The sequence below is a fragment of the Pleurodeles waltl genome, chromosome 4_2, assembly GCF_031143425.1.
Source record: "Pleurodeles waltl isolate 20211129_DDA chromosome 4_2, aPleWal1.hap1.20221129, whole genome shotgun sequence".
NCBI lineage: Eukaryota > Metazoa > Chordata > Amphibia > Caudata > Salamandridae > Pleurodeles > Pleurodeles waltl.
Window position 1 is genome coordinate 26175422 of NC_090443.1, and position 24768 is coordinate 26200189.

General features: G+C 43.8%; 1 protein-coding gene across 4 annotated transcripts in view; it reads right to left on the minus strand.

Annotated features, from left to right (window-relative positions):
• Positions 1-24768, minus strand: part of RFX1 (regulatory factor X1) — a 788791-nt gene that overhangs the window by 313019 nt on the left and 451004 nt on the right. For all 4 annotated transcript variants that reach the window (XM_069230453.1, XM_069230451.1, XM_069230454.1 and 1 more), the window contains one exon: positions 8838-8956. In XM_069230453.1, the coding sequence (XP_069086554.1) occupies positions 8838-8956 (119 nt within the window). The remainder of the gene's footprint in view (positions 1-8837; positions 8957-24768) is intronic.

Sequence of the window (24768 nt, forward strand, 5' to 3'; positions counted from 1 at the left end):
GATTAAAAAGAGGCAATTAAACAAAATGAGGAGATAGGAAGGTAGTGAGGAATCTGGGGTTAAAGTATCAACAAGGAAGGGTGCTAATGAAGGTTCTTCCGATGGATATCACGGTAGCAGTGGTCTGTGAACTTATGCACAGTTACCCATGTTTCGGCCTGACAAAAATCCAGGATACACACTTCGTGTGTCAACTCAGTGGTAGCAGCTTTGGTCCTAATGGAATAGGCCCTCAATCTTTCCAGAGGTTGATTCTTGGCCAGCATGTAGCAGATCTTAATGTAGAGGATTATCCACCTGGACAAAGTCATTTTCTTCACTGCCTTGCATTTATTTGCTCCAGAGAACCAAACAAATCACTGATAGTCTACTAGATGGTATTTGGAGTGATCAATGTAAAAACTCAATACTCTTCTGGGGTTCAAGGGTTGAGGTGGGCCAAAGAGCGTCAGAAGTGTGATAGACTGTCTCACATGAGAAAGAGTAACAAACTTTGGTAGAAAGGCCACTTTAGCCCTGAGCACCAGTTTGTCCTGAATGAAGGGGTGGTGTAGGGCAGATGGAGGTAAAGAGCCTGAAAGTCATTCACATGACGAGCTGACATCACAACAAGAGAGACCAACTTCAGAATCAGGAGACGTAGTTGGCAGATGTGCATCAGTTCCAAAGGGGTGCACTTAAGAAAGGTCAAGCCAAATTAAGATCCCACCGTGGCATCACAAATGGTTTATATTAGTTGCACTTTGAAGCAAAATGGCATCACAACAGCTGATTTAAACAAAGACTGCTGATTCGGCAAATGCAAAAAAGGCAGAAAAGGCCAACAAATAATATGTAAAAGTGCCCACTGCAGCTTCTTGTTGGGCCAAAGACAAAACAACAATACATCTGAAAGTATGGTCTCCAACTAGTCTAAATTATGGTTGCCACACAAAGAGACAAACTTATACCAGCGTGTGGCATAAACAGAGTGTGTAGGAGTACGCCTGGCAGCAAGAATAATATCCACTACGTTGGAAGGTTTTTTGAATACAGTAAACTTTTGCTGCTCAATCTCCAAGCATGGAGGTACAGATTGAGAAGGCCCGGGTGCAAGACCCTGCCCTGCTGCTGCAACAGAAGATCCTCATGAAACAGCTGCCTGACCGAAGGCTAGATGCTCAAGCCCAGAAGTTCTAGTTACCCCATTCTCCGGACCCAATCTGAAGCCACTTGGATGACTTGGGCCAGGTCATTCCTGATCTTCTTCAGAACTCAGAGCAATAGAGAGTCCTGTGCTCAACTCTAGGTGGATGGGTCTCAGAGGGGGAGCCTTCTTGGAACCTCCAGCATGTAAAAATGCTGACATTGTGTGTTCTTGACGATGGCAAAATGATCGAACAAGGGTTCTCCCCATTTCTGGAAGATTCTATGTGCCACTACTGGGTGCTACTGCCATTGGTGGTCTGCTTGGTGATGCTGACTGCAATTGTCCGCCTCGGTGTCTAAAGATCCAGCCAAGCGGTGCGCAACCAGAAAAATGCCCTGAGGATTCAACAAGTTTTAAAGGTTCAAGGCCTCATGGCACAGAGCCCAGGGCCTAGGACCCTAACATGCCCTACTTATTGTAATACTACTTAGCAGAGGTATTGTTTGTGAAGACCTGAACCAGCCTCCCTTTGATAGAATGCTGGAAGGCTTTCAACACCATGTAAATGGCCTACAACTCCAACATGTTAATGTGGAGATGGGTCTCCACCTCTCCTAGTTGACTTCCCCAAACCAGCAGTGATGAGTCTGTCACCACCATCAGCTTTGGTTGGGGTAGAGAAAGGGATCTACCGCTGGTCCAGTTGCGTTTGAGCAGCCACTACTGACAGTCTCCTGGATGGAATCTAACAGGTTCCCTTGGGGCTGGGTGTTGACTTTGGATACTACTGGTGAACCTGTAAAATCTGACATGGTCGACAAGCAGGATGGAGGAAGTGAAGAGGCCAAGAAGCCTTAGAGCCACTCTCACTAAGGACAGAGGTTACATCAGGAACACAGCTCGAATGTCCTGGAGGGAAGGCCAGGAGAGATGGCCACCGTAGAGGAAATGACTGACTGTGCCTCCCACAGGGTGCTTCTCTGCACCTATGGGTTATAAATTTGCTTGGATGCTACTGTCGGAGGGGAGAGGAACCCCTGGAAAGGCCTCAAGAGGGGTGAAAATCTTCAGGATACTGCCTTGCGGGCATGGAGAGACCCAGGGAGTGTGCTGTTGCTCTGCTGCCTTTTAATTGCTCTAGTGCGGAACTGCCATTCTCGCCAAGTAGGTGAGATCCATCAAAAGACTTATCCATGTTTGAAGCCTTATCACCCAAGAGCTGCTGGGTAAATGCAGAGTGGTGATACAGTGACTGTCAGTTAGAGCCTCCACTTATACTGCTTAGTTGAGGGACATGAGGGAGTGGGCCTTAGCGGAGGAAAGGCACATCAGGAAGGTGTGCACTGATGCCAAAGTGGTAGAGGATTTAATGTGATGAGGAGACATGCTCTCATAACCGGAGGATGTGAATGGAGAAAAGAATAGTGCATTCCGGGATGGCCCATATGGAAGACTGTAGAGTGAGAAGAGCAGTAGGACTGTATTTGATGACTGGGGAAGGATGGGAGGTCTTGCAGGCTACACCCTGTGGAGAAAAATGACATTAGTTATAGTAGAAAGGATACACTGGTGTAAACCTCAACTAAGGCCTGGTCACAATTCCTATTGCTATGTGCCACTGTTGGGAAGGGTGGGTTCCAATGTAAAGCTAATTCTACTGATCATGTAGCATTGTGCCGTGCCTGGGGATGGAAAGGGGTACATTATTGTTTTGTTTTGTAATGTTTGCAAATAGTCCAACTGCTCTGCCTAAGCAATCATTAGTGTCCAGCCCTCATCTTGTAACATATTTGGCCATGTCCTGGCCATCCTGAATAATTTGTGCTAGATTGGGGCAGAATTCCACTGGGACGTCTGGTGACCATGTCCAATAAAGCATGATAGTACCTATTCAGCAAACAGCTGGTGTTAACTGAGCCAAGGAGAACATCCATTTACCAAATGCCTTAATCCTCTTACAACTCTGTCTGCGGGCCAAAGGGAATATTTGGGAATTAATCCTGTTAAAATATGCCTGAACTACCAGACTCTCAGGAGGTGGGTGCATGGGGCCTCCCTCCTTGGCTTATTTATGCCCCTGCGACCACCACCTTCCTGGGGCTTCATTTCAATAGTATGCGGGGGCCACGCAGCTACCCCACACCTCGGGGACCACCACATCCTCCCCGGGGCAAAGTGTGTAAGAAGGAGGAGCGGGGGGGGTTCCTGTTGCTGAAATAAAAGAATGAATGAAGGGGGTCTGTTGCGGATCCCCGGGCTTGGGAACCACTACCTCCCTGGGGCAAATACAACATTAGAGGGGGGCCACACCGCATCCCTCGTGGAGGCGTAGATGGCCCTGGAGACCACCACCCTCAAGGGCCGCCTCATGCTATGCCCTGGGGCGCCGACCTCCGGGGCGAAGCTGTTTGCTTTGACTTGGTGGGAGCTCCTCCACCGTGGCAGCCACGACAGTAAGAGCAGCAAACTCACTAGCTATATTTGGGCCGTTATGACTGCCTGATGTGGTCAGATATGTCAACATACATAGACTTGCTACCAGAGGACACCAAGCTGAAAGATTCTCCAGGAGGGGGAAAAGGATATCAGCAGAAATGACTGACTGCACCACTGATGTGTCGACCATTGGGTTCATGCAACTTGTGGGTGTGGCGGTTCTCCACAGACAAAGATGGTTAAAATCCACTCCTTTCACCCACAAATCCAGAGTAAAATACTGGACATCCCATTTGATGGTGAATCGTTGTTTGGCAAACACGTGGATGATGCCCTACCATCTATCAAGGCTGACACAGTTACAGTAAAATCCCTGGGGACACTCTAGTATAGAAAGCAGCCCTATCAAGGAGCTACAGGAAGAGAAGCTTATTTCTTACCAACCCTACAGACAGTATCGCCCAGGCCAGACACGCTACCACCCCAATATGCTCAACAGCAGCAATATATGCAACCACTAGCGGCTGCACATAAGCACTCCACCAGAGGAAAATTGCCTGCGGCAGAGATATAAGCAGAAAACAATGACCACATTTTGGTGGCGACTATACGACATTCCGGATTGGACGTTGCATTACACACCATTTCTATCAATGGACCACAATAACATCAGACAAGTGGGTTCTAGATGTGATCTCCAGAGGACACACCATGGAGTACCTCCAAAAACCTCCAAACACCCCACCATCAGGACCACCTCCCCCTCATTTAAACAACGTCTCAAAGAGATATACGGCATGTTAAAAAAAAGTGTGATTGTACTAATTTAAAAAATTCAGAAGGGACTGGGGTTCTACTCCTGTTTCTTTCTAATCAAGAAACTCTCAGGGGATTTGTGTCCCATTCTCGACCTCCGAAGGTTGAACAGATTTCTAAAGAAGCAACCTTTTCGCTTCAAGATATATTACACCTGCTAAACAAGGAAGATCATATGACGTCACTGGGACTCCAAGATGGATACTTCCATGTTCCAATACATCCAAAACACTGAAAGTTCCTCCACTTCCAGGTGGCTGGTACTCATATACAATTCAAGGTCCTCCCATTCAGACTAAAATCAGTCTCCATAATTTGTACCAAGATCCTAGCCCCGGTAACAGCTCATCTCAGACAACAAGGAATCCAAATTTTTCTAGACTTGGACGACTGGCTCATAAAAGTTTCTACGCACCATCAAACAACAATAGCCATTTCCATTTGCCTCTCGTTTTTAACCAAACTTGGCCTCACTGTCAACCACCAGATATTCACTTACGACCCACAACAAGCTTGGGGGCTGTTCTAGACACAATGAAAAATAAAGCATTTCCCTACCAAGAAAGGCAGAGACAAGAAAGTCAATTTCTGTTCGGATATACAAATCATTCAGGAGAATGATCTCTTCTTACATCCCTCTTTTTCCAAACTGTTGATCACATATGAGTCCACTTCAGGAAGAACTGGAAAACAATGGCTCCAGGCACAAGGTTCCTTTGAGGACCTCATTCAGATAATGCCAACAATAAGAACAGTCATGTTTCGGTGGACACAATCTGTCCAGAGGGTTTTCGTATCTACAGCAAATTCCCAACTTTATCATAACAGATGCTTCACTAGAAGGTTGGGGTGGCCAACTCCAGGACTTACAAATCAGTGGCAATTGGAGCCCAGATGAAACAAAACTTCACATCAATCAACTGGAGCTCAGGGCTATCACATTAGCACTAAAGTTGTTTCTCCCCAAGATACACAATCATTGTTCCTCATGCGCACAGACAATACCAAGAAGGAAGAAGCTCACCAGCGCTATTCTCTCAAGCACAGGATAGATGGAACTGGACACCTCAACATCAAATGTCTCTCAAAGCAGAACATGTACCAGCAGTGTCCAACTTCCTCGCAAACTTACTAAGCAGGACCAGCATTCTGTGCCACGAATGGGAACTGAATCAACAAGTTCTGGACAAACTCTTCCACAGGTTGGGCAAACCGAACCTAGATGTATCGCTACAAAGGAGAACAAGAAATGCCCATTCTTTACAAGTTGGTATCCCCAAAAGGGATCATAGGGGAATACGTTTTCGATGAGATGGACAGGAATGTATGCCTATGCTTTTCCTCTGACCCCACTGATCCCAAAGGTGCTCAACAAATTGAACAGAGAACCTTGCCGACTTCTCCTCATAGCCCCCAAGTGGCCCAGGCAATTCTGGTTCACTGAACTCCTTCCCCTCTCGGAACAATCCATGTTGCGTTCAAGCCAACACCAGACTTGTTGACCATGAACCAGGGCCAGATCCAGCACCCAGACCCAACATCATTACATTTATCAGCCTGGATCCTGAATTCAATGAGTTCTCCACAATAGACATTCCATCAGACTGCAGGGAAATACTTGCCAAGACAAGAGCGGACACAAGTGGAAACGCTTCTACCTTTGTTGCATAGATTCCAGGATCCACCCTATCACATCACTGCCAGAGTGAATCCTACCCCATCTACTACAGCTGGTAAGAGCTGGATTACCTAATCCATCAATAAAAGTGCACCTAAGGGCAATTTCCAAGGTTTGGACACTCCAGTAATGCACCATCTCTATGGTCTAGTATCATTGTGCAGCAATTCCTCAAAGGCCTCTTCAGGGATTTTCCTCCTGTAAGAAAGCCTCCACCATTGTGGTACCTGAATGTAGTACTGGGACAGCTCATGAAACCACCATTTGAGCCAATTCATAAGGCAGAATTGAAGTACCTTACTTGCAAAACGGCATTTCTAGTGGCTTTCACTGCCAAAAGAGTATGTGAAATTCAAGCTTTTAGCATCGAGGAACCATTTTTTCAGACTACATCAGACAGTGTTATACTTCAAACCAACTCTAAGTTTATTCCGAATGTGCCGTCAGACTCCCACCTGAACAAACCAGTGGTTCTCCGAAAAAATTTCCAAAATCCTCACACAGTTTCAGAAAACTCTGCATTCTCTAGACGTCAAACAATGCCTCAAGTTTTACTTACACAGGACCCATCAGATCCGGAAAGCGGACCAACTGTTTACAGCAGATGGATTGCATCAACTATACAACTTTGTCACTCACAAGCCGGAAAGCAATTGCAGGAGAAGGTCAAAGCCTATTTAACCAGAGCTGTTTCCACATCTACAGCTCTTTTTGCTGGATAACTGGAGTGCTGGAGTACTCCGTTTATCTGCCAAGCAGGAACGTGGCCCAACAGACACACATTTACGAAGCATTATTGCACAGAAGAGACTCATAAGACTGATGCAGCTGTTGGAGAGTCAGTGTTACGACATCTGGTTAAATAAGGTAAGCCTCTTACTTTTCCTACCATCTGCTAAATGTATGTTACAATGATATGAGTGTTCTTTTACTTTATTGCTTGTTATTGTAATTCAAGCATATGAATCTATGAAAGAACCAATTCTGGAGAAGAAAATTAGTTATGTACCTGTAACTGTAGTTCTCCAGTATTGGTATCTTTCATAGATTCACGTGACCCACCCGCCTCCCCTGCAAAGACTCCCCTCAGATATAAGAATTATTAATTCACACTTGTGCTCGAAAATCTGAGGGAATCAGCCTCTTTTGGGAATATTCTAAAGGGTGCTATGGCCTAATTGGCTAAGGTTTGTGGTTTGGTCCTTTTTTTTTTTTTTAAGGACATACATAGACTGGCATTGAACCATAGGTTTTATAGCCTATCTATCTATTAAAGTAATGCACATTGCTTTATTATAGTACTGTGGGACTCCCGCTTTGACAATGGGGAATGATTTTAAGCATGTGAATCTATGAAGACCCAATACTGGAGAATCAGCAGTTATAGTTAGAATTATTTCAAGTAATAAGGTAACTGTAACTCACGCCCTCGCCGTGTACTGCTAATTACCCCAGATATTACAGCACTCATGACAACTTCTATAACGTCATTATTAAATATATAAATGAAACATCAGCAGCCAAATTATTGAAGAAAAAACAAAACATGAAGGCCCAAGCTATAGTTACCTTGCAGCACGAGTTATAGTTACTTGAAATAACTCTACCTATAACTGATGAATTTCTATGGTTTTGTGCGCGGAAATTCGGAACCTAACTATAACGTCCCTGTAACCTTTGGTTCTATATATAAAAATATATGTGTGTGTGCGGTTGTGTGTGGGTGTGTGTCTGACTGTCACTTCCGGGACAGAACAAGGCCATTGTGGATCAGTGTGATGCAACCTACCGGGGCACAGCGGCTATGCTGGAAAAGTCTTCCCGGATCGAGACTGGCACCAAGGATATTCTAAAGGTGAGTATCCATTGGAATGTGTTATATGTTGATTTGGCAAATTGAGTTTGCTTATTAAAACTAAAAAAAAAAAAAAAAGAATAAGCAGAAAGTATTTCCCTTCATAGGCATGTTTTCATTGTCAAAAGGTGTCCTACAGATGGTGTTATGGGAATCACACATGTGCATGGAGATATTCTACTGTTCATGTATGTCAGAGAATGTCATGACAGAAAATTTATTTTCTTTGTAGAAAACATGTGAACTATGTTTCATGACAAACAATGATTCACAGTACTTTTTTGTTTTGTTTGGGGAGGTTTTTTTCAAGGATGACATTGGAGGGGGTGACATGCACACAGAATACTTAGATTACACTTTGCCCACAAATGTCAATAACCCCAAGTAAGACAATCCTCATGTAGGCATTTACCAATGTCAACAAAATAGGCAGTAACGATTTTAGGTTATGGTAATTTTGTCATCAAAGCAGGAATCTGTTTGATCTACAGTTAATGTACATACAGAACCTTGACAGTACAGGTCAAGCGGTTACAAGCAGGCCTGAATAGTTTGGAATTCACAAAAAAGAGTCTCCAAATTGCTCCAGGGTCCGATTTTTGAGAGTTAGGGATTTATCATAGTGACTTAAAGATTCTGATGCTTCAGCTCTCACTAATCAAGACCCTGGCATCCTTTGTCTCAAAGTGCTTCTTGCAGGCAGACAATATTATCCTCTGACAATCTGATAGCGAGGGACTATCATCATATTTTTTAGTACAAGTTTACAAACAAGTTCCGAAGTTCAGACAACATTAGCTCAGATACAGAGATCTAGTGTAGGGCATGTCTGTCACTTCTGATCCTTCAATCCATGCGAATCAAATCACTGCAATATAGATGTTTTCATTTATGCAACTGAAACCAGCTCAACTGTCACATACCTCGCAGTGCTCACGGTATAGAAGTTGGAACTCCTTCACATCTTCCGCTCCCAGCCCCACAGGGAGAGCTTTCCCCTGCAGGTCGATCTCCACAAACTCAGGGAGGCTCCGCGAGGCATCTAGAGTGTGAATGAAAAAAAATCTGAAATATCACAAAACAGACTGAACTAAGGATACAATCTCACAATATGGAAAAATTACATACCTGTAGCCATAGTTCTGCATCATAGGAATCTTCATTGAAGTCATAAACTTAGAATAATTCCGTGTTCCCTGCATGGACCTTGGAACACCTTCTTCAATATGTTTTTATGTCTCATAAAAGTCTTAATCATATTTATCACTGGAGTCATTTTCTTCATAGTTGCAATGTAGACTAGATGTGATGTATTTTCCTTGAAATGCTGAAGGAGTGTAGTATGAACAGAAGTGAGAGGGAAAAAAGTTATTTTTAAAATCTGCAACTTTGTCATAGAAAAAAGGTTGGCCGTGGCATAGGTAGCATGAAAGGAAAAAACAGCCTTATGGGCTAACTCTGAAAACTTGATAATAAGAGTCTGTAACTTTAAGGGGCCTTGAGAGACCCATTCCAAGAATGTACTGCAGTGGCAGCTTGCCCTCGAGAGACAGTTATTTATCACAGTGATCATAGAACGTTGATTGAACTAACAGCCGGGGAGGAGGGAGGGTGTTTATGACTTCAATGAGGATTCCTATGATGCAGAACTATGGCTACAGGTATGCAACTTTTCCTTCTGCATCGTAGGATCTCCACTGATAATCATAAACTTAGAATAGAGTAGTAGGAAGCTAACTAATATCTTCCTGAAGTGGCTATCAATAATTATACACTATGAGACCGCAAGCAAATTATATGTTATCTGATAGATTTAAAAAAAGTAACTTGTACCTAGGGGAACAAGATAATCTATTTGAAAAGTTTTCTCAGTGTTTCCTGACCAACTTGAGAATCGGCTAGAGTGTCAGTGTGTAAGCAGTAGTGTTTTGTGAATGTATTTATGGACCTCCAAGTTGCTGCCTTGCAAATGTCCTGTATAGGGACGTGTCTCAGCCACTGGTGGCAGCTTTTCCTCTAGTTGAATGGGCTCTTGGCTTATATGGAAGAGGCTTATTTGCTACTTCATAACATAAGAATATGCAAGACACAATCCACCTTGCAATAGTTTGTTTAGAAGTTGCTAGACCTTTCCCAATAGGGCCATAATTTATGAAAAGGTGATTGGAGTTCCTAACAAATTTTGTTTTGTCCAAATAAAACCGCACTCTGTTATGGTGAAATACCGTGGATGGATCTACTGGAGAGAGAGTCTGCAATTCACTAACTCTTCAACCTGAGGTGATTGCAACTAGAAAGGCCGTTTTTCATGACAAGTGTTGTAGTGATGCCCTTATAGATAGGCCCAAAAGGGGGGCCCATTAGTTTTGATAATACTAAGTTTAGTTCCCAAGAATGTGATGGTCTCTCAATTGAGGGAAATACCTTTCTGAGTTCTTCTAGGAAATCTGTGACTACTAGAATCTTGAAAAAAAGATTGCGTGCTGAGTTTTTTCTGTAAGCCGTCATGGCTGCTAGGCGAACTTTAATCATTGTCATGATTTGGCTAAATATAATAGAGACAGTAAAATTACATTCCCTTGTACAGCAATGGGATCGTAGTTTGTGTCGCAACACCTTAAGCAAAATGTTTCCATTTAAACAAATAACATGTCCTAGTGTATGGAAGTTTAGCTTCTTTCAAAATGTTCATACGTTCGGCAGGGAGATTTAGGTGTCTGTACTGGGTGATCTCAGGAGCCATTCTGCCAAATTCAAAGATTGGATCGCTGCATGTAGAATATTGCCCCGGCGCTCGGATGGCAGATCTTGTCTGCATGGCAGAAGTCTGGGATGGGCTATTGTTGAAGAAGATCTGTGTGCCACCACTGTCTTGGCCAATCCGGAGCTAACAGAATCATTGTGACCTGAGATGCAATTAGTTTCTGGATTACTTTTGGGATCGGTGGAACTGGTGGAATGGCATACAGAAATGAAATTGAGCAGTTTTTCAAAAGGGCATTGCCCAGAAACTTTGGTTCCATAGCTCTGGATGCGTAATTTTGGCATTTTTTGTTTTGAGTGGTGGCGAACAAATCTAATGTTGGCATGCCCCAGTCTTTGAAGATACCTTGAAGTACCTCGTATTTGAGTACCCATTTGTGATTGTCGTCGTGATGATGGCTGAGGAAATCTGCTTACTAAATGTTGTACCCCTGGTATGTTCAAGGCTGTGATGGAGAGCACCTTTTCCAGGACCCAGTGCCACATTATTTGAGCTTGAAGAGAAAGCTGCCTTGACCTTGTTCTGCCTTGTTTGTTGATATAAAACACTGATGTGGTGTTGTCTGTCTGGATCAGCAGGTCTTTTGATTTGAAACCTGGAAGAAAAGCTTTGAGAGTCAGATGAACAGCTTTCAGTTCTAATAAATGTACACAATTTTGTTTTTCTTTTTGGGACCAGAGACCTTGGATTGTCAGGTGTTTCATATGAGGGCCCCAGCCTGTCAATGAAGCATCTGTGACAATTGTTTAAGTAGGAATTGGTTTCTGGAATGGGACTCCTACTAGAAGATTAAACACATTGTTCCACCATTTAAGTGACTGGTAAGCGTTGGTCTGGAGCACAATTCGGTATTCCTATAGGCCTGTGATTTGCAACCACTGATCTTAAAAGCACATTTGAAGTGGTCTCATGTACCGGCGAGCGTTCAAAACTATGTAAATGCATGATGCCATTGACGCCAGTAAGGACGCTACTTGTCTTACCGTTGACTTAGACTGAAGTAGAAGATGTGTGCACTTCTTTTGCATAGATAACACTCTCTCTTCCGAAGGAAAATCTTTTTCTTGTTGAGTGTCTAGGGTTGATCGTAGGAAATTGAGGTGTTGCGCTGCCGTTGATAAGTATTGACTTGTAAACCTAGTGACGTTAGAAGAGATGTTATCATGGTGTAGGTTTGTTTGGCTTTGTGCAGAGAGTGTGCCTTTGTTAGCCAGTCATCCTTGTATGGATATACAAAGACACCTTTCTTCCCTAGTTGTGCTGCAATTGCTGCCAAGCATTTGGAAAAGGTTTGAGGAGCTGACTTTAGGCCAAAAGGGAGTACTGCATACTGATTGCCTACAAAAAAACTGTAGAAATTGTCTGTGACATGGAATTATGGGATGTGAAAATACACATCTTGGATATCTACTGCATAAAGCCAGTCATGTTTCTGTATTTGAAGAAACATTTGGTGAAAGGACAGCATACTGAATTGTTCCTTCTTTATAAACTTATTGAGCAGCCTGAGATCTAGTATAGGTTGAAATTGGTTAGGATGATGTTTCTTTTGAACTAGGAAACATATTGAGTATACTACTAAGTTCTTTTGATGATGAGCAACTTTCTCCACTGCTTTTTGTTCTGCAGTAAAAAAGAGATGCTTCTTTTTTGAGTATGTGCAAATGGGATGTAGAAACTTGTTTTGGAGGGACTGGTGTTGGAGTGCTTGAGAAACGAAGGGCATACCCTTGTCAAATTAAGTTTAGGACCCATTTGTCTGGTAGGATCTTTCTCCACTCTTTTAGGAAACGTTGCATCGCTCCCCCCACGGGAGTGGCTAACAGTGGAGGGTGTGGACACTTCTTATTGCTTAGATTGAGAATTTTTGCCTTTGGCTTGAGAAGACATGAGTAGGAGATCGTTTCCTTTGATATCTTCTCTGATATGACCTTTTTGGTTGCCTTTGTGGTTGGTTTCTAGGGGTTTGAACCCTATGATAGTAATTTCGTTTGTCCCTGGGCTAAAATTGCTTGACGATTTTTTTCTGTTCTTTCAAGCCTACAGCCTTGAGGGTTTCTGCTTCATTTTAAATTCTTAACATTTCTTCCTCTGGATGTTGTCCAAATAAGGAGGATCCAGAGAATGATAGACTGGCAATTTTTATTGTGTATCAGGTTTTAACTATGAGAGTCTTAGCCAGGACATGCGTCAAAGAGACATGCCATGTACAAAAGCTGTGGCGGATAGCTCCATCGAATCCACCACTGTACTGATGGATTGGAGCCACTAACCATCTGTAGGAAGTCTTGTTGATGGTGGCTGGGGAGACAGTCCATGCAGAACTTCATACCTTCCCAAATTTCCGGGCTATACCTCCCTAGTAGAGCTGCGAAATTGGCATTGTGTAGTTGGGTGGCAGCTGTGCAGCACATTTTCTTTCCTATTGCATCCATTTTCTGGCTCTCACAATCTGGTGGGACTGTTGTCTCTGGGGCAGATGCATGTCTCCTTCGTACAGTCGTTACAATTACTGAATCCAGTTTTGGATCCAACTTGAAAAAGTCCGGATCCTATTGCGGTGGTCTGTATTTTTTAAGTAGCCTTGAAGCTACTGCTTTTACTGTAGATGGGTTAGAAAATGTTTCTTGAGCTGTCTCCATGAGACCTAGGAGCATCAGGAAGGGGTCTAGCGGAGGACCTGGGTTGCAGAGTCTCCAAAATTACTGATGCTGATGGTTGAAGAATATCCAGTTAAATGTTTAATTTAGAGGTTCCCCTTATCAGAGAGTCTTGAAAAGTTATGATATAATCTACTGGCGATACTCTATTCAGAGACTGCTGGAAAAGTCAGATTATAAAAAGAGGTCGTTGTGTCTGGTGATCTGGACCATGAAGATGGAGAATATGTTCTGGGAGAAAAAAGTATTGTAGATGTTGTTTTGGCTGGTGATGGAGTCTTCCATTTGCTAATCGGAGACATAGATGTCACCCTATTGCATTTTCTTACTGGTGAGAGATCTAATGGTAATAAGTGAACTTGAAGGGGGTCCTCAGATGGTATTACTGGACCTATCAGCAGTAGGTTTAAGTCCTGTTCAGGTGAAGGTGTTTCTGAACTTTGCAAAGAATCTGGCCAGTGAGATGTGGACAAAGAAATCTTGTGAAATCATCTCGACATCGATTGGGGTGTCATCAACATCATAAAACGTTTTTTAGAAGATGTTTCTGTAGGTGGTGATATGTGCCTTTTCGATGTCGAGTGAGCTTCAGGCACAGACATCGAGTGCTGTGAGTGCGACGTCAAATGGTATGATTGCGACATAGATATCAATGTTACAGGCAGCAATCAATGGATTTCGACGTCAGTAGCGTGCGTGTTGGAGTCGGTGTTAAGCTTCCTGGCGTCATGGGGAGTTTTGCCGTGGGCCTTGATGTCGATCGATGATGATGTTGGTGTCCTGTCGACGTTAATACCTTTGCGACGGCGAGTGCCTTGGGCTCGATCTAGGATGTTGATGAGACTGTGTCCAGATGAAGAGCTCTTGGAAGCAGATCTCCTGTTGTGAGAGTCTGTACCTGATTTTTCCTTCTTTTGAGAGGAGATATTTGAAGATGATCTTTCCAGTCTCCTCTTTTTCTTCCTGTCTTGCTCTTCTCCTATGTCTTCCACCCAGCCAGGTAAGCCTAAGCCTTCTTTATCTTTGAGAGTCCTTTTTGACACCTTCTTACAAATGTAACACCCCTTAGTGGTGTGCTGAGGAGACAGACATACCACACATACATTATGGGCATCTGAAGATGATTGTTTTCTGCCACACCAAGGGCACTTTGTGAAGAGAGCTGGCATTCCGACCAGAAAAATTCTTCCACAAAGAATGAAAAATATTTTTAAAAAAAGTCTTACTTGACAGAACCAAAGAGGAAATGTCAAATGAAAAAGGTTTGAAAACGCAGAGAAAATACTTTCTCACAGAAATTTGGTGAAAAAAAAAATCACCTGAGGTGTTCAGAGATCCTATCTGAAGGAGCCAGAAAAAAGAACTGACTCTCTCAGGCAAACTGCCACTGCAGTGTATTCTGGGGAGGGGTCTCTCAAGGGCTCCTAAAGGTACAGACTCTATTTTCAAGTTTTCAGAGTAAGCCTATCAGGCTGTTTTTTCCTTTCATGCTACCTATGTTAGGGCCAGCCTTTTTTTCTATGACAAAGTGTTGCAGATTTTAAAGATGCCCTTTTCCTCTCAATTCTGTTCATACTACACTGCTTCAGCATTTGAAGGTAAAATACATCACCAATAGTCTATACTGCAATTATGAAGAAAATGACTCAAGTGATCATTAAGATGAAGTCATTTCCAGGGAAGCGAATCACTTATGGCAGAAAAAAATCCCTTTTTTTGCTGCCAGCCCATGAATGGCTAAATACTATTCAGGAAACATCCACTGGGACTTACCTCGAGGATTTGCATACGAACAAGAACAACTGGGCGGTGCCATTTGGGACTCATAATGAGGTTATGCACAGAAGGAGGCTGGGCGCCCCACTCATGGAATTGAGTTAGACAACCATGAGTTAACTATAATGACTTAGAACTTAGCTGGCCTTGATAGGAAGCTGGCCGGCCCAGAGTGGATTACTTATATCAATAATCAGGACATCTGTCTTTTTCAGGAAACTTGGGGCGAGGATAAAACTAACATAGATGGATTCCTTTCATTTAGTATCTCTGCCCAACCTCCAGAGAAGGGTCTAGGCCGCGTTAAAGGAGGCCTGTTAGTTCTTATAAATAAGAAACTGCAATGTGACCATATGATACTAAACATTGACTCTGTTGATTTAATGGCTATGCAAATCTCTTTTCAGCAGAATCTTAAGATTATTTTTATTAATGTTTATGCCCGGTCTGTTCCACGAGGTTCTGAGTCTCAGACCATAGTCCTATTGTCTGAATTTTTAGCTACTTTGCATTCCTCGACCCTTTTAATTATAGCAGGTGACCTGAATTGTACTTTCGAACCTTCCACTTTGATCAGTGGATTAACGGTTGAAGAGGATGAATTCTGGGGAATCCCACAGATAACTAATTCTCGGTATTGCACTCTTCTTGTGTGGCCTCTCAGTTGGCTTCTTTATGTTTAAAGTATGGTCTCAGGGCTTGTAATGGTTGCACGCCTTCTGACCTAAACATTGCGGCCACATTTAAAGAGGTATGTCCACAAGTGTTATTATTTTCTGGTGGACGTCAGGTTGTGGCCTTTGTTGAGGGACATGAGGGTGGATCCCCGATGTGAGAGTGACCATTATCCATTGCTTCTAACTCTTTCTGGGGATGCATTTAGGAGAACACTTAATAATCAACATACAATGGTTCCATCCCCATGTTTGAATAACAGTCATACATGGGTTGGCTAGCCAAGGGTGATGTATAATCCCTATCTGATAGGTGGGATGTATCAATTGTTTGTACACGATTTGGTAGCTTATGAGGAACAGGATGTTAATGATAGCCCTATACTTAGCATACATGATAATATGTTTAAGAAACTACAGAGTTTTTTTTATAAAAAGGCTGGCTCTAGGCCCCATGATGATAACATGGTTAGCAATGGATGGTTTAATGAGGCCTGCTCCAGGGCGAAGTCTGCATTAAAAATTGCCATCATGACTAGCTCCTTAGGGGAGATCCAACAAGCCAGACGTATTTACAAGGAGTCTATACTGCAAGCAAAAAGTCTATGGGAAGATTCCATCTGGCGGGAACTATCGGATGCCTCAAAATCTAACAATAATACGTTGCTTTGGGAATTATTGTCTAAAAGGCAAAGAGGGGGCAGGAGCAATTTTAGGAATCACATACAACCAGAAAGCTGGGTGGACCATTTCACCCGCCTCTATGCTATACCTGATAACGTTTTGCCTTGCAATTCTCAAAATTGTGATTCTGTCCCCTCACTGATGCCAAGTGTGAATATTAGCCTTGATTTATCAAGGGTGGGTGCTCACGCTCCCGAGGAGTATATATTTTTTTCTATAGAGGAAACTCTTGATGCAATCAATTCACTAAAATCAGGCAAAGCTCCTGGTCCGGATAAGCTTCTGGGAGATCTTTATAAATCAGAGCCAATCATATGGCCCTGGTATATAAATTTGATCTCAAACAAAATCGCTGCAGGCAGTGCAGTCCTGAGTACGTGGAAAGGGGCCCAAATTATCCCTATTTATAAAAAAGTGTAATGCAAATTCCCCAATTAATTATAGACCTATTAGTCTCATTGATAATTTACAAGAAATGTTTGCCAAACAACTATTAAGGAGGCAAACAAGTTGGGCTCAAGATCATCAGGTCCTTTCTCCACCACAGGCGGGTTTTCGCCCAAAAACCAGCACAGTAGATCAGGTTTTTAGGTTGGCCATCTTATACTGGAAATATGTAGCCTTTAACAAGCAACATTTATTTGTTGTTTTTGTGGATCTACGATCCGCCTTGGATCTGGTCCCAAGAGAACAATTGTGGGAAGTGCTACATAGATTGGGAACCCCAGCCAATATAATTCAAATGTTACAGTGGTTGCATGAAAACACATATGTGCGATGGGGTAATCAAGGTGAGCTGACTGAAAAAAATCCTATTCGGAGGGGAGTTTGTCAGGGCTGTGTGTTGGCTCCGATTTTATTTACTTTATTTATCAATGAGATGGTGCAGGCCCTGACTTCTTGTCAGAACGATGCTCCTTCACTGAATTCACAGAAAATCCCCATCCTTCTTTTTGTTGATGATTCCCTTCATATTTCTAAGACAACCATGGATCTTCAAACCCTTGCTGACAGATTTAAATCATTGTTGTATAGACTATGGGTTGGAGTTGAATATTAGCAAAACTAAATTGATGGCGTTTAATTCTGGACCTTGCAGGAGATGCACCATAAAACTGGATGGAGTCTCTCTAAGCAAGGTTAAATCAAATCATTAACATTTATAAAGCGCGCTACTCACCCGTGCGGGTCTCAAGGTGCTAGGAGAAAGGGGGGGGGGGTTTACTGCTGCTCGAAAAGCCAGGTTTTTAGGAGTCTCCGGAATGCGGAGTGGTCCTGGGTGGTCCTGAGGCTGGTGGGGAGGGAGTTCCAGGTCTTGGCTGCCAGGAAGGAGAAGGACCTCCCACCCGCCGTGGAGCGGCGGATGCGAGGGACGGCAGCGAGCGCGAGGCCAGAGGAACAGAGGAGACGGGTGGGGGCGTAGAAGCTGAGGCGACGGTTGAGGTATTCCGGTCCCTTGTTGTGGAGGGCTTTGTGTGCGTGGGTGAGAAGTCGGAAGGTGATCCTTTTGCTGACTGGGAGCCAATGCAGGTGTCTCAGGTGTGCGGAGATGTGGCTGTAATCAATAGATTACCTGGGTGTGCGGCTAACAAGTGTGCGGTTAACAAGTAAATTACATTGGGAGAATCAGATCAGGAAAAGCGCAGGGCTTCTACAGCATAGAGCAGCACCTATCCTGCGCTTTTATAAAAGTTCAGTGACAAAAGCTGTACCTCCAGCTATTAAGATTTATCTGGCAAAGGCGCAGGGAGTGGCTGCCTATGGTGCGGAGATATGGACATTTTCCAGCAGTAATAGACTAACTGTGGTTGAAAATAATTTTGCCAGGGCCCTGATCATGTGCCATCGCAGTACACCTTTGATCCCAATGTTTCTTGACTTAGGGCTAAATCGAGTAGCTGATCTGATAGCCTTAAGACCCTTGTTCTATTGGATAAGGATCTGGACTGTTCCCGAATTGGATATATATAAGGCCTTACTTCTTGATTTATTAAAGAGACCGAATGCTGCTACCATCCCTTGGGTTAGACATGTGTCTAATTGGTTCCATACTTTGGGAGAATCCTTATAAGTTGGAGAAATCCCATAAAATGTTTTGAAATCTGCATACTGGTCCCATGTAAGCAACGATTATATTTGTTGTAAATCTCACAGTCGATTAACTAACCTTTTTATTGATTTTAAGTGGTACCCGCAGAATGAACCATACTTAGATATAATACCAGACTTACTGGGCAAAGGTCTATACGCCCAATTTCATTTTGGGAGTTTACTGCTGATGTCCTTAATAAGCAGTTGGGGATCAACTGCTATTTCTGATTTATGTCCAGTATGTCGCGGTCGCCCGGAAACCATTGAACATTTTATATTTTTCTGCCCTGCTTACTTCTCTCCTCAGTCAAAATGGATCCGGAAAAATTGTCGAGAAATGGGCTTGAAAAAATGTTGTACAGCGATAAGGGTTTTAAAAAGTCATAGTTCCAATGAATTAATTCTTGCAGTTAGCAAGTTTTTAGTGGCAGCATGGCATACACGCAACCATTTTCTAAATAAGATTTTATGATGAAGGACTAGGTGGGATTATTCGGACATGAGCAGTTTCAGATTTGATATATTTATCAGTTTTATCTTATAATTGTATAGGCTATAAAAAATCTTTTTAATTCTGTTTTTTTTTTTTTTTATTGTATTGTGATGCTTTGATGGTTAATTGACCGAATAAAGCTTGTTTTTGATGATGATGATGATTCAAGTGATCAATATGATGAAGACATTTGTGAGACATAAGAACATACTAAAGAAGGTGTTCCAAGGTCTGCACAGTCAGCATGGAATTATTCTAAGTTTATGACTATCAATGAAGATCCTGCGATGCAAAACATTTAGTTGTACATTCGCCCCTTGTTTCCTCGACCCACCTCATGCTCACCAGCTAGGTTTCAGCTTCAGGAGCACATATGCACCTAGTATAGCATTACCACTATCTACAGTCACTGTTTACATTACACCAAAGTAGGATGGAGAGAGTAGGAACAGTAGGGTTGAGGAGATCCCATTTTGCAGAGGAAACAACTTTCACAAAGACTGTTGGTTAGTAGGCATGGAACATATAAGGGATGGATAAGGAAAACATGCCATTCATAATCTAGTTATCCATCAGTGATATCATCACTAAAAGCATAAATCGGTTTGTGTTATTCCAGGACTTTCTTTTTTTAAAGTATGAAAGCGTATCTCCTTAAAATATATTTTCCTATTTCAATTTATTGCAGAACAATACAGCTTTAAGTTATTCAGATTAACTGCTATCTCATGAGTACACGCAGCGCAGAGGCTTAAAACTGACTTCAGTCTTAATTAATCTTCTCAAAGAAACCAGGAGTGTTGCTAGGTGGTTCCTATATTCCTTCAAGTGAAAGAAGTTCTGCATCAGGTGTCCAGAAAATATAGTTATCAACCATGCCAGGAAGAAAGAGTAATTCTTTGCCTCTTATTTGGTAAATTTAGTTAACAACTTTCTTACATTTAGGGCCAGATGTAGGTAGAATAGGGATTGCGACTCGCAATTTGCGAGTCGCAATGCCATATGCAGAATGGTATCCCTGACACCATCTGCGAATCGCAAGGGGGTCGCAAACACCCACCTCATTAATATTAATGAGGTGGGTCGCAATTTGCGACCCCCTTGCGATTCCATGCACTCAAAGGGATGGTGGCCTGCTGGAGACAGCAGACCACCATGTATGTGACTGCTTTTTCAATAAAGCAGTTTTTTTTGGGGTATTGCAGCCCGTTTTCCTTAAAGGAAAACAAGTTGCAATACACTAGGGAAAATTAAACCATTTGGTTTCATTTTTTCAGAGTAGGCAGTGGTCCATTGGACCACTGCCTGCTCTGAAAAAATATTTTTGGCGTCATTCACAAAGGGGTAGGGGTCCCATGGGGACCCCTTCCCTTTTGCGAATGAGTTAGCACCCACTTCACATCGGTGCTAACTGCGAATTGCTTTGCGACCGCGTTCGCGGTATCAAAGCAATTCTGCATCGCTGTGCGAATCGCAAATAGGAAGGGGAGCACCCCTTCCTATTTGCAAGTCGCATTCCCATTTTGCGAGTCGGTACCGACTCGCAAAATGGGATGTGCATCGCGATGCACGTTTTTCATGGCGCAAACTGCGAAGTTCGCAGTTTGCGCCATGCAAAACGCATTGTACATCTGGCCCTTAGTTTCAATATAGCCTACAGAAATGGTCCTTGATTCTCATTTTTGACAATACATATTCTGAAGGATTTTAAAGGAACTTAAGAACAAGTCTAACCCTGCCATGTAAGAACACCATCTCCATCTTGAAAGTTAACTATGGTCCCTTCTAAATGAATGGACCATCCTTTTGAATATGTGCTTGTAGGAATCAGGCCTAGTGTCTAACACCTATGGTGTTATCACCTTATACCAGGTATCGCCCTATTAGTGAAATGTAGGCAGTGTCTAGGAAACCAGGGATCTGTAGAGGTAGCTGTTGATGAGCAGCCAAGACTTATCTAGAAGACATGCAAAGCTTATGCAATACTACTATAGTTATACAGCACTTACACACATGAAAGAACCACACAGTGTTACAAAAATGAAGGTACTTTATTATGGTAACACAAATACTAAAATACTGTATAAGCAATACCCCAACTGGAGGTAAGTAAAAACACTATTATATACACATCAGTAATCAGGAAATAGCATAGAAAGCAATAGGCACTGTTAAAAGCAACAGCAAAAAGTGAGGACTCAAGGTATAGGGCCAAGCCATACACAAAAAAAAGTGGAATGGGAAAGGTAGTCCCCCACCCAAGGAAGTGTAATTAGTAGAGGGGAGCTGGAGGAACTAGGAACCCCAAGAGGTAAGTACCAGGGTGCCCCCGAGTGACCAGGAGAGAAGAGGTATGTACCTCATTTCCCCCAAAATAAACAGGAGGACTTTGTAAAAGGACTGTGCAGGACTCAGACAAGACTGGAAGTAACCAAAGGTGGAGCCTGACAGAAGAGGGCCTGCAAAAGAAGGGGACCAAGACCAGTTTGAGTTGGAATGTCCAGCTGTGGCAGGAGCCACTACCCACCGTTCTGTGGATGCAGGACCAGATTGACATTGGATGAAGAAAGTCAGCAGTGCAGCACAGGAGCAGAAGAGGAGTCCCCGGGGTGATGCAAGAGATGTCCCACGTCGGCGGTTGAGATGCAGTCAGCCAGTGGTGCTGGAAATACACCAACAAGCCTTGGCAAATGCAAGAGTCGGAGAAGAAGGTTTTACAAGGTCCAGGGGACTCGACCCAAGGACAGGAGTCCGACGTGACCCTCAGCAGTTGGGAGAGTCACAAGAAGCAGAGGCAGCCCCCAAAGGCAGCAGGCACAGGAGTCGCAGTGAGGCTCACACAGCACACTTGAAGAGGTGTCCCACATCGCTGGAGCTGCAGGCAGGAGACTGTGCTTTGCAGGATGGAGTGCTGGGGCTACATGGAGCCTAAAGATCCTTTGGAGGAGAAACAAACAAGCCTGGGTAGCTGCAAGAGTCAGGGTGAACATGGGTACTGTCCTCCAAGGAGGGGCAAGGACTTACAGTCTTTCAAGCTGAATAGCTGGTAGAGAGGACCAAGGGGAACATTCCAGACCACAACCCGTGATGCAGGATCCACCCAGTGCCAGAGGAGAGCGGATCCATGCAGCCAGTCGTCATTGCAGTAGGTGCCTGCGGGTGCAGGGGGTGACTCCTTCACTCCAAGGGAGATTCTTTCTCATTTCTTATGCAGGCTGAAGACTTGTCACCCTCAGAGGATGCACTGCCTGGGAAATGTTGCAGTTGCTGGAAGGATCCAGAGAAACAATGATGAACAGCAGAGTCGTTGTTGGAGTTGCAGATTGTCGGTTCCTGGAGGGTCCAGTTGCAGTCCCAGTGACAAGAAGATGAAATAAATGATGCAGAGAACTCACATCAAATCTGAGGACCCACCCAACAAGGAGACCCTAAATAGCCTTAAAAGGGGGATTGGTCACCTAGCGAGGTAACCACCTATCAGGAGGGGGCTTTGGCGTTACCTGCCTGATCTGGCCACTCAGATGCTCCCAGGGGCCTCTGCCCACGTTGAGTTCAAGATGGTAGAATCAAGTGGCCACCTGGAGGAGCTTTGGGCAAGACCCCTGGGGTGGTGATGGACAGGGGAGTGGTCACGCTGCTTCCCATTGTCCAGTTTCACTCCAGAGCAGGAACCGGGGGTCCCTGGATTGGTGCAAACTGGTTTGTGCAAGGAGGGCACTAAATGTGCCCTTCAAAGCACACCAGTGGCTTGGGGAATTCTACCCCTTCCAAGCCATGTAACACCTATTTCCAAGGAAGATGGCATTATCGCCCTTTCCCACAGAAAATCCTTTGTTCTGCCTTCCCCTGCCTAAGCTGGTCAAGCAGCAGGAGGGCAGAAGCCCTGTCTGAGGGGTGGAAGCAGCACAGGCTGCCCGGAAAACCCCAGAACACTGCTAGGAGCAATGCTGGGGGTCCTCTAAGGAGCCCCCAGATTGCATGGAATCATATAACCACTACTGGCAACAGTATTGGGTAATGATTCCGACATGTTGGTACCAAACATGCCCAGGTTCGGAGTTACCATTATGTAGCTGGACACAGCCATGTCCAGTACACAAGTAAAATGGCTTCCCGCACTTACGAAGTCCAGTGTAATAGAGCTGGAGTTTGTAGGGGCACCTCTGCTCATGCAGGGGTGCCCTCACACAAAGGTACCTGCACCCTGCCCTCTGAACTAGACAAGTCAGGGCTCTCTAGCGGTAGCTGGGGATGAGCAGCCAAGATGTATCTAGGAGACAAGCAAAGCTTATGCAATACCACTACAGTCACACAGCATTTACACACATGAAAGAACCACATAGTGTTACAAACATAAAGGTACTTTATTATGGTAACACAAATACTAAGATACTGTATAGGCAATACTCTACTAGCAGGTGAGTAAACACACTATTACATACACCTTAGTAATCAGGAATAGACATAGAATGCAATAGAAAACAGTGAAATAACAGTAAACAATAGAGACTCTAGGGGGAGACCAAATCATATACTAAGTAAAAGGAATGCGAAAAGCAGACCCCCCCACCCAGGTAAGTGGAATCTTTAGAGGAGAGCTGGAGGAACTAGGATCCCCAAATGGTAACTACCAGAGTGACCCCCAGCGACCAGGAGAGAAGAGGTAAGTACATGTTTTTTCCCAAACCCACAGGTAAACTTTGTAAAAGGTCTGTGCAAGACCAAAGCAAGACTGGAAGAAACAGAGGATGGATCCTGACAGAAGAGGACCTGCAAATGAAGGGGACCAAGTCCAGTTCCTGTTGGAGTGTCCGGTTCAGGCAGGAGCCACTATCCACCCTTCTGGAGATGCAGGACCAGGTCGACAGTGAAGACCAGGCGTCGGCTATGGAGCAGGAGAAGAGTTCCAGGATTGATGCAGTCGATGTCACACGTCGGGAGAAGAGTTGCAGTCCATCAGTAGGGTGGAAAAACTACCAACAAGCCTTGGTAAACGCAAGAGTTGCAGAAGAAGAGTTGCAAAGCTGCTAGGGACCAGGAAGGTCCGAAGGGACTCAACCCAAGGAGGGGGAGTCCCAGGCGACCCTCAGGCGTGAGGAGGGACAGAAGTCGAGGATGCTGCCCCCACAGGCAACTCACAGGCAGCAGGCACAGTGAGGCACAGTGAGGCCCACTCAGCACACCTGGAAAGGAGTCATATGTCGCTGAAGCAGTAGGTAGGAGACTGTGCTTTGCAGGAAAGAGTGCTGGAGGCCGGGCTTCAAAGAGCCTGAAGATCCCTTGGAAGAAGAGCCAACAAGCCTTGGTAGCTTGCGGTGCACAGTGGTACTGTCCTGCAAGGAGAGGCAAAGACTCACCACCTCCCAAGAAAATAAGTTACTTACCTGTTACTGTAGTTCTCCAGTATTGGAATCTTTCATAGATTCACTTGCTTGAATCATTCCCCGTCGTCGAGATGAGAACCCCTGGTATTTTATTACTCCAGTATTGGAACTTTCATAGATTCACATGTTTGAATTAGAGTAGGGAGCAGTACTTATGCACATTGTACCATTGTAACCATATATGATACAAAACACGCGCATATATAAAACATAAGTATATACATCTATATAAATCTATATAACTATATATATATATATATATATAACAAGGAATACTTCAAAGAACATATGGTATATGAATGCTATCATTAATTATGTCCACTTCTCT